Source organism: Diplotaxodon limnothrissa, linkage group LG5 (genome assembly GCF_057381915.1).
Source record: "Diplotaxodon limnothrissa isolate DT_005_m linkage group LG5, D_limnothrissa_male_GT1.1, whole genome shotgun sequence".
Classification (NCBI taxonomy): domain Eukaryota; kingdom Metazoa; phylum Chordata; class Actinopteri; order Cichliformes; family Cichlidae; genus Diplotaxodon; species Diplotaxodon limnothrissa.
The window spans coordinates 28,555,830-28,566,568 of NC_140600.1; the positions used below are offsets into that span (position 1 = coordinate 28,555,830).

Here is a 10,739-nt window from a genome sequence, read left to right on the forward strand (position 1 = left end):
AATAAGTAACTTACCATGATTTTTATTGTTGGTTGGGTTTATTGCTACAGAAAACATAATATGCAGAACGTTTGGACAGAGAGAAGTGTGCTCTATGTGATGCAGTATTTTGCTCTTACAGTAAACTGAACTTGCTTTGGGACCGTCTTTTCCTTGGCTCCAAGATTTGGTTTGGAAGTTGGATCGTATATAAAAAATGGATTTGGGTTCTGGGTCTGAAAAGGAATGCTAATGTGTCAAGTACTTTTATTCTTTCTAATGGTCAACCAGAGCCATTTCTCTGGTTCTCTGGTTGTGCAAAGAAGTCAAACTGAACTGAGGTCTAGAGAGTGTTTGAGAAAACAATAAGTGAAACTACGGTCTTGTACTCTAGTTTCACTTATTTGATGCAGTCAGATATTAATTTAGTAGGATATGGTCCCATGCAAAGTAAAATAGGACATAAGTCAAAGGATCCTTCTGTGATTGCTCATACAGTGTGACTGGCTTCTCATTCAGAATCACCTTCATAATATGACACGGCCATGGTCACAATGTGTAAAAGGCATTTGACAAACCAGTGCAGGATGTACATTTTTATACATGATGGATAGTTTGGACATGTCTAGCAACTGACTTGAAGTTACCAAGTGATCTTTCAGTTCAGTTCAGTTCAGTTCATTTTTATTTCAAACATTTCAAACATGTGCCTTCACAATCATTACAAAATATCATTCCATTATTTGTTTGAAAAGGAGTAGGCTGAATCTTACACGATTATGTCTCACATCCATTTTAGTATCTTCTTCTAAAACTATTTACTAATTGTTGGGCTAATATTCACCTCCTTTAATCTCATTTTTTCACCCAATCAGGTGATGTAGAGATTGGACTGATGGAGCGGAATGGGGGACTGGAGGTGGAGGTCGTCCAGGCCAGAGGCCTCACCATGAAACCAGGTTCAAAGGGACCTCCAGGTTTGTCTGTGATCAGTCTTTGAGCTCTGTTTTTCAGAGAATACCATTTATACCATAACGTGAGGTGTTTTGAGTCGAAATTTAACATTTATAAAGCTGCTTTACTTCTGTTTGTACTCCACATGAATGCTTTACAAGCCAGCAAATAGTTTCACATACACAACAGCCTGTAGGGCATATTTAATACTAATGGGATATAGCTTCCAAATATACTTTTTGTGCTTGACAATATAAAAAATGGACGAGTGAAGGGGGGAATGGAGCAGAAGCAGGCGATGCACTAAATAAGTAAAAACTGCATTTGTCTTTGCTCATGCAGTAGTGAAATGTGCATCTTGATGCTCTGACTTCAGATTTTAATCCATAGATACAGTCCAGTATTAAATGCCTCCTCTGGTCAGAATGATCATATTGTTGACTTTGATTGTAGCGCCTCGCCGCTGCACAATACTAAAGCAGGCATCAATCCCAACTGGATAAGAGCTAAACACCTTCACCGAAATGGAACAAAAAGTATCTGGGAAAAAAACTATGAAGGAGAGATAAAAGAGAATAGGAAAATAAACAGAGGAAAGCAAACAAATCAGCATAGACCACTATATTGTAACTGAAAGAAAAACATGGTCATGACAAGGGAGGTATAGAGATAAAAGGAACTCCGTGTACAGTGTAAAGACAAGTGAGGTTTTGCCTGCAGATTTTAGTGAGCCAGTGTCTGAATTATTTCTATCCTGTTATCAGCACACTAGACAGAAAGCTGTGACCTGTGTGTAAGCTCCAGTACTGTAAACTTACATTAGAATGCTGTTAGCGAAACCATATGTTATTATTAGCCAATATTTCTTCTTTAAACCTGTACAAACAGTAGTAGATGCTTTTATTCTGACAGCTGGTCAAGTGATCATGAATGATCATAAATCATAGTTTTCAGTTTTTATCATTTTTCTTTTCAAAATATACAGATGATTGGAACTTTCTCCTTACTTTCTGGTCACTGTGAACAGCAAAATTTTGAACAATAAGCTTGTTCCCTAGCCTGTATTTTGCAAGGTTAGATGGGAGCATCACCACAGGTATCTTAGAACATTCGAGGGTTACACATTCATGTGTTGTGCTTTCATCTTAGGCTTGTTGATGTGATTATACAACATTACAGCTTCATTCACAATTCAGTACTGACACGATCAACTGTTTGGTTCATCTCAGTTCAGCCTCCAAATTCCATTTGTACATTATAAGGAGTATTCAATTCAATTCAATTCAATCTTTATTGGCAGACTTCATGTCCATAGAAACAAGACAGAGACACACACACACAAGCCCTCCCCCTCCCCAAAACACAAGGTATAAACTTTAAAAAAATATATATATTTATATATTTATATATATAAATATATATATAAATATATATATAAATATATATATATATATATATATATATATATATATATATATATATATATATATATATATATATATATATATATATATATATATAAATAAATATATAACATATAAAACATTTGTAAAAATATAAAACCGTAATATACCTAAAACACAATTACTTAAAAGAAATCAATAAATACACAAACACTTCAACCAGTGCTTTCTCAGACTGGATGAGTAACGGGAACCACTCACTGTCGGATCTGCGAGTGCTAAAATTATACTGTTACTCAAACCATCCAGTCATTCTCTAAAATTGAACATTAACTTTCTTAAAAGTGCTTTAAAAGTCCAAACACCCACAGCTGCAAACATCTGGCTGGCACTACCCCTTCTAGGTATCCTGCAAAGGATTCTCATCGCATCATTATATGCAACATGCAGCTTCTGCATGCTACATTGTTTGTAGGATGACCACAAGGGGGGCAGTATATAGCAGTGTACAATATGCTTTAACAAAGCCACTTTAACTGGAAGTGAACAAAAGCTGAATTTGCGTGCAATAGTATTTGCCTGCACATAGAGCTTACACCGTTGTCTCTATATGTCATCATCATCATTCATTTGCTCAGTAATAAAGTGACCAAGGTAGTTCACCTTTTTTTGGGCCACTTTAAACAAAGGGAAATTTAGCTGTTTATCCTGCTTAGTTCTACATATCAAAACAGCACTTTTAACAGCATTGTACTTTATGTCATATTGCACACCATTATTTGTTAGTCATTATTTTATAGCATCTGTTCAAAACACACTGTATGTGACAAATGCCCAGACAGTGTGTTGGAAGATCTTTTAGTCTCAACAAGATGAGCATATTTTTTTATCATATACTGAAAAACTAGAAATTAATCAGTCAAATCTATGTGTTTGCTGTCATTCTAGCAGCCTACATTAAAGTTTATCTTCTGGAGAATGGAATCTGTGTGGCCAAGAAGAAGACGAAATCAGTGAGAAAATCTCTGGATCCTCTCTACAACCAGGTCCTGGTCTTCTCTGAGAGTCCACAGGGGAAAGTGGTCCAGGTAAGATACACCTAACTTGACGTGCCATGCAGTTCGTTACACAGAACATTCAATTTGGGCATCAGCAGAAAATACAGAGAATGCTGATTCTATTGCAGGCTAATCATATCATGGAACCATTCAATATTTTATGAAAGTGCTAAATAAGAAGTACAGTGGGCCAAAGTTGGAGGTGCTTCGAAAGTTAGCATCCATAGACATTTTGTGTCATCTTTGTGAAGAAAATATATCTATTAAAGAAACATGAATTCTGTATGAGAGCATCAGCTTGCAGTGTCCTTACACCTAAAACACCCTCATGGCTTCCAATGACTGTCAACTGTGGAACAATCATTGGTACAGATCACTTTGATTTGTCAACAAGTTAACAACAAAGCTTAATGCGCAGCAAAAGGATTCCTGACGAATACAAAAAATAAGCTGTGAATTTACGTGTCTAATCTACAATATTGTGAAAAACCTGTAACTGTGAATAAATCCAAAATTTGGATTTTTTTTTTAAAGAAAATGCGTTTTGTTTTGTTTTTTACATAAAATTGTGACTTTATTTTTCACACTATTTTTACAAGGGTTTTGTTATGTGTGATTCTAAGTTTCAGGTGCCCTAAGTTTAATTGATAGATATTTTTGTTTTTTGTTTTGTTTTGGTTGCGTGGCTCCCTAAAAGCTATTTGGCACAGAGCACTTTCATTTGTCTAAAATGTAACACATAATTTCAAGTTTTGTCATCAAAAATGTTGAAAGAAGAGCAATTGGTTTTTTTTGTAAAGGTCTATTTGTAAACAGAATTGAATATTAAACAGGAATTAAATATGTCATTGGTGTTTCAGAGTTCCCATTTTCATCATTCTGTAATATAATATCCATTAATATCCAGTACACTCTTCTTACATGATAGGATTGTTAATTAAATGGAAATTAACAGTATAATTTACATGTAATAACACTTTCTGAAATTTTTAAAAAAGGTAAGACACAAATCCTTTTGGGATTTCATCAGAAAATGCATCTAGCCTAAAAAAAATGTCAATACCTTTTTAAAAAGTCAAATCTATTATAAGTATTTGTGGGAGCACAGATTTACTAAATATTCAAGAGTTATACATGTATGTAAAATTACATGTAAAGACCAGGCCATTGCTGTTATGATAAATCCACTTAATAGTTTTTATAAAAGTGTTTTCAATTCTATTTATGCATAGTATATCTTTTTCCTAACATTTAATAGGGATTAAATGTACACGATTTTGAAAAAAATTCCAACTAATAACAATAATATTCTGTCATTTTTGGCCTGGGTATTTATATTATAGCAGTGTTTGGCTATATTATTAGGTAACTGTTTTAACAAGTAAATACCGCTATTTAACATAAAACAGACAAAAAATACACAAGAGCTCATGTAACTTAAAGCTAAAAACTACATTTTAATTACAGAAAGTTGATGTGAGTTAATGCAATGATACATTTCTGTTATTTTAGAGCATTTTTTCTGGCGTCTCAACTGCCAGAATATTACCCTTTTATGTATTTTTTTCCCATCAGTAATCAGCAGGTAAAAATAGTATAGTGTTCAGTGGAGAGACTTGCAGCTCTTGCTCTGGCTGCTCTGCTGCTCCCGTCACTGTGTAATTAGCCACTAAACGCCTCCCTCTTAATTAGCTGCTGTCATGTCGCTGTCCTTCGAGTTTCATCAAACTCATTCACACTGGATAATGAAAATCGCTGAAATCAGCAGCACTTTTCAATTTGTCACTTACTGATCTAGCAAAGCAAAAAGCTGCTTAAGTCTACACTGAAAAGTCACTGAGAAACTTACTACTTGTGCCCAAAACCAACTCTCAGCTTTTTCAGCTATTTTTCCAGCCTTTCCAAAACATATCAAGTGCGAAATCTAACTAACAGCTGTTTGTCAACTTTTATTTTGACATCATAAAAAAACATTCTCCCATGTCCCCATTCTGAACATTTTATAAATGAGGCATGGCTATAAGGGGTAAATTAAGATTTTATATGGCGCATGACGACAAAGTGTGTAATGATTCACCAAATTCATGGTTAGGGGGTGGGCATAAAAGTTGTTAAATAGAGTACCACCCTGCATGATCACTTTATAATGATTTGTTAATTAACTAAAATGAGACTTCATTTGTCACACTGCCAAAAATAACTTGAAGTGAACACCAAGGGCCTGCGTGGGTGACAGAATGAAATTGTGCTTTATTTATTTACAGTGATACTAATATAAAACACTGCACAGTGAGGTAGATGAGTCCAACATGGTGAAAAAAATTGAAAGCAATGAGCTCAAGAAAAGATATAGTCAGGAGGAGAAAACAACCAGGGAGACTCAGAAACATGAGGGTATTACAAGGAAGAAGGCTGAGGGGGAATAGACTCAAGACAGTAATGTAAAAGGGAAACAATGAGGTGATGCACAGCACAGAAAGCCACGATGAACTAATGTTCACAACAAGGCACAAAGTAAAATAACACAGAATACAACCGGAAGCAGAGGATGCAACACAACAAGCATTTTGGAATCTGAAATGAAGTCGTTAAAGGCAGATGATGTTTTACTCGGTGTCAATAAACAACAAAACAACAAAAATGAGTGGCAGCTGTTACTGAATTCCTAAATTTATACTACAGTTATTTTCTTCTTTCTTTGATTATTATTAAAAACAGATCCAGGGTTTACTTTGTGTATGTTTCCAGTATGTGTCTTTTATCTGACTCTTTTCAATCATTTATTATTAAGCTGTCTCTTCAAACTAGGGGGAGGTTCTGCTGTCAAACTGTCAGCGGATTAGAAAATGACATGCTGGCTATTTGGAATAATCTCACTAGGTTATATGTGACTTTTATATGCTAGACCACAGACATGTAAATATTTATTGTAACATACCCTTACTTAACAAGGTGAGGTAATTCTGTCCAGTGCCATTGCTTATAGATCAACGTCAACCTGGCATCAGTGTTCAAATTCAGCCTGTCTTAACCTAATCTCTTCTGACACGACCCTCAAACAGTTATTAAACTTAGTGGTTATTCCAAAATAATGGGTATTAATCTTTCTGTTTACGCTGCCTAAGAAAGCTTCCCACTGGAGGGATTTGCTCCCATTCGGGCCCAGAAACATTAGTGAGATCTAGCACTGATTCTGCCTTGTTCTCCGAGCATTTCTCTTATTCCTAGAGAGTGCAAACTTTGGATCTTGGACACTGCAGATGTCATCCTCCATAGCTAACAAACAACTGGTTTCTGCTGTTTTAACTCTCACTTCTCCCATTACCAATGTCTCTTTCCTAATTTGTAGAGGTTAAGGTTAAGATCTTTTTTGAAGAAAAATCAGAAAAAGAAATAGATTATCCTTCTTTGAAAAGCAGAAGACTAGGTTGAAATAGATTTGACCATTGAGTCTCTGTGGAAATCACTTGCAGACACACACTAACATATATCAAGGAAATCAGTGTGCTGGGATGTACAGACACACAAGACCAAAACATGAGTGGACACATTTGCTGAAGGATATTGATTATTTTGTCCACTCCTTGACAAGCTGCTGGGTGGTCTGAGATGAGTCCTGATGTTATCAGGATGTCAGGAGGCAGAGGACAACAAAAGTACAAACACACACAGGATTCCAAACACTACCATCATCCCTCTCTCTCGTGCACAGCACCTCTTTATTTAGTTTTATTGACACCTAACTCTTCTCTCTGCTGCTGTACCAGAGAGAATAACTATCAAGACTGATGGGTTTAGTACAGATGAGCAAGGCAACTTATTAACCTTATTCCTTTATTTTGTTTTCAGTCTTGAAGTAGGCTCTGTAAACATGCATTCTATCCCTTCCTGAGTCTATATGTAATTACAAATGCAGGAAATAAACATTCTGGTTTTTATTATAGGAATATATTTTAGTATATTTTAGAGTCTTACCTTCTAACTCTATATTACGACTCTCTTCCACAGGTTATTGTTTGGGGCAACTATGGACGGATGGACCGCAAATGCTTCATGGGTGTAGCTCGAATCCTACTGGAGGAGCTGGACCTCAGCACAATGGTTATCGGCTGGTACAAGCTTTTCCCTACCTCCTCCATGGTGGATCCAACAATGGCACCGCTCATCCGCCATTCATCCCAGATGTCATTGGAGAGCACCATTGGGCCCTGTTGTGAGCGATCATAAGACTCACGCAGAAATGTATAGTTTTGATGTTGCGGCTAAGTTTCCATTGCTTCAACCAAGTACAGAGTTTTTGTAAACCCTGCATTGCTGCACCTGGGTCAGCCAGGCAGTGCTGTCCCTAGAGCAGGTAGATGTAAAGTATCTCACTCAAGGCTACTTCGACAGGCCCAGCTACACTGGGGAATGAATCACTTCCCTAATTTGGAAATCAATTTACAAACCAGTTGGTCATGCTGGTTCTCATTGGAAATGTGTTATAATTCTTTGATATTGTATCAGACTATTTCCCGAGACTCATGGGAAGTACATTTCTTTTGTTGTTGCAACCGACCGCCCCTCAGACTTGAAGGAATTTTTTTTTCTCTTCAGAGCTCTATAAAGAAAAAACAAAAACCTTCTTAATGAGGATACTTCAAAGAAGGGTTTGGTTGCCGACATTGATTACATCCTATTGGGACCACGATAGACTCCAGGCTCAGCTCGCTTCAGCTACAGCCCTTCTTTACAGCCTACATTCAATTCCCCATCCCAGGACTGCTTGTTGTCTTTCTGTGTCTTCATTAAGGGGCTGGGCAGCTTCTGAGTGTTATTGTCTACCCACGAGTCCTAGGAGAAAGTGAGACTGTCCTCAAATTGTTTGACAAACCACCATCTCATTTTGAGGGAGCATTGATGGCGAATGAATGTGTGCATAGCAACTTGAGAGGCTTTCAAAGAATATATAAAGTTAAGTGTTGTAACTGACCAAGACATTACCTGGTTTTTAGCACTTGACCTGTATTACATTTCTTGTGTCACACGTTTGGCCCATCATTGTTCACTTTATTTGGTAAAATGTAGAGAATCTGAGAGGTAGAAATATGAATGAAACCCCCATCATCTACTGGAAGGATGAAGATTTGGAACTGATTTTGTGGGTCAGGGCTAGTCCTGGCTTTCTCTCCTGTTAACTACATTTACCTGGAATACAAGGTATAAAGTGGTCAAAGAGTGAATTTATATGGCTTAGAAGAAGAACTACCACATTATGAGTTTAAAAAAAAAACGTGTCTCATTATAACCCCAAAGCATGTACTTTTTAAATTGCAATGAATCTTGGTATTAGCTGATTTTGCAGATTGTTTTGTCACCATTTTTGGAAGGTGTTTTTCAATCACATCAGTTACTGTTGTGTTTGGAATCAAGCACATAAAAACATGTATCCTTTGGGTTTAAAAAAAATAGCTGGGTGTTTCTTGAATCAACAGCACACCGATTATGTTCAATTAGAGATTTCCAGAGTATGGCACCAGATGTAATCAAAGTCCACCAACCTGAATCACTTCAGGCGGTGTGATATGTGAAAACATTTGACTCCTTCCTCTTGAATATCGTTATGAAAATGCTAGTTTGATAGTTTCACAACCACACTAAATTGGATTTTATGCATGCATTATATCGTATTAGATTAGAATTAGAATTCAAACCAAATAACCATAAATGCATGATCTTAGCATGATTAAATTATGTTAACCTTTATGAGGACACCGTCTACATCCGCCTGGCAAGAAACAACCAGGGTTTAATGGGCTCATGTTGAAGGTGTTTTACTCTTATTTAGTTTAATATAGTTTTCACATTCCACATTCACATGGAATACAGGAGGTAGTTTTGTATCTGAGCTGTAGCACTGACAAACAACAAGCAAATGCAATAGCAATCTGACGTCACTGACTTAACACATTGCTGTACATCCCAGTTTAAGTGTAGTTTCTTTTTAGCTAATACTGTAGAAATAGATTCCTCCCCGCTATTTTTAAAGCGTTGGCTAACAGTTCTCTAATAACAGTTTATACTGTGCCAATTTTTACCAGCAAGTGTCTTCTTCTTCCTTTTCTTCAATTACCTTGCGGCATGTGCCATTATGAGGGAGGCACAAAAACAACCACTTATAACATCTGACAGCAACATTCAGGCTGTGCAGAGAATCACCCCCTTTATTCTAAATTACAGTCCTAATCCACAGAACGTCAAGGCACCTGGTGATTAGCCATGCTACCACTCAGTACAGAGGAAAAAAGGAAAGAGAGGAAGGAAGCATGAAATGTACTTTGCATCATCCAAACAAAGGATCTGAGTGGACTGGCGTCAGGTTTTGTGGACTTCAGAAAAGGACACAAAAATAGGTGGAATTAAAGGAAACACAATGTGCACACTGTAGAGAAATTCATAGTTTATTGAAACGCAAAAGCATATGTATTTCATTTGGGCACTTTATGATTCTTAATGTCTTTTTATGTGTAAATATTGTTAGTGTCTTCTGGAGTGAGCCAAAGTTAACTTATCATGGCTGAGGTGGTTAATGTCAAAGCTCTGAAAGAGGGAAGTGATATTCTTGTTAGTTACTGTAAGATTGTAGCATTAGCTGGTAGCATTCGCATGACTAATTTAAACTTCTAATTAACAAACAACTTGATAAGACTAAGCATGAACTACATGCTACACAGCAGGAAGACTAGTGAAATACAGTACATTGGGTTAAGACCCAATGATAGTGGGGGTCAAAATATGTAGCAAATGTATTTAGATAATGATAAAGGTGACTAATTGTTTTTTTTCTAAATTAATAAAACATTCTAATATGAAGATTTTAAGCCAGTTTATTTCATTAATTAATTTATTGTTTTTGGGGTTTTTTTACTTTGAATGAAAATTTCAGAACCAAATTTTTATTAAATCTGCTTTTAATTTAATCAAATCACCCAATTTGGAGCAATTTTACTCTAAAAAGGGGCCTCTAAAATTGCCTCTCTTTTGCCAGTAGCAGTGTTGCAGGGATATTAATGCTGCATTTAGTTCCAAACTGTTTAACAAAATTCTGTAAAGCAATAATCAGAAAGCATCCACTCACTGTATTTGTCTGTTACTTGACAGAAAAATGACATGAGTAAGTAGTGATTTTCGCTGTGGTAAGATTCATCATTGAAAACAAAACAATTGAATTCATCATGAGGCATAAAGGGACTTTTTTTTTTTAAATGTGCAATTCCAAACTTTTACTTTGAAAAAAAATGTCTTAACGTGTCCATTTGTTGCATGTGCAGACAAATGACATTGAATGCAGAAACTGAAAATCACT

General features: G+C 36.1%; 1 protein-coding gene across 1 annotated transcript in view; it reads left to right on the forward strand.

Annotated features, from left to right (window-relative positions):
* rims4 (regulating synaptic membrane exocytosis 4) overlaps nucleotides 1-7,783 on the forward strand; it is a 54,683-nt gene extending 46,900 nt beyond the window's left edge. Inside the window, exons 5-7 of the mRNA XM_085354475.1 lie at nucleotides 855-956; nucleotides 3,285-3,424; nucleotides 7,403-7,783. Of these exons, the coding sequence (XP_085210601.1) occupies nucleotides 855-956; nucleotides 3,285-3,424; nucleotides 7,403-7,621 (461 nt within the window). The 3' untranslated portion in view covers nucleotides 7,622-7,783. The remainder of the gene's footprint in view (nucleotides 1-854; nucleotides 957-3,284; nucleotides 3,425-7,402) is intronic.
* The last annotated feature ends 2,956 nt before the right edge of the window (nucleotides 7,784-10,739 follow it).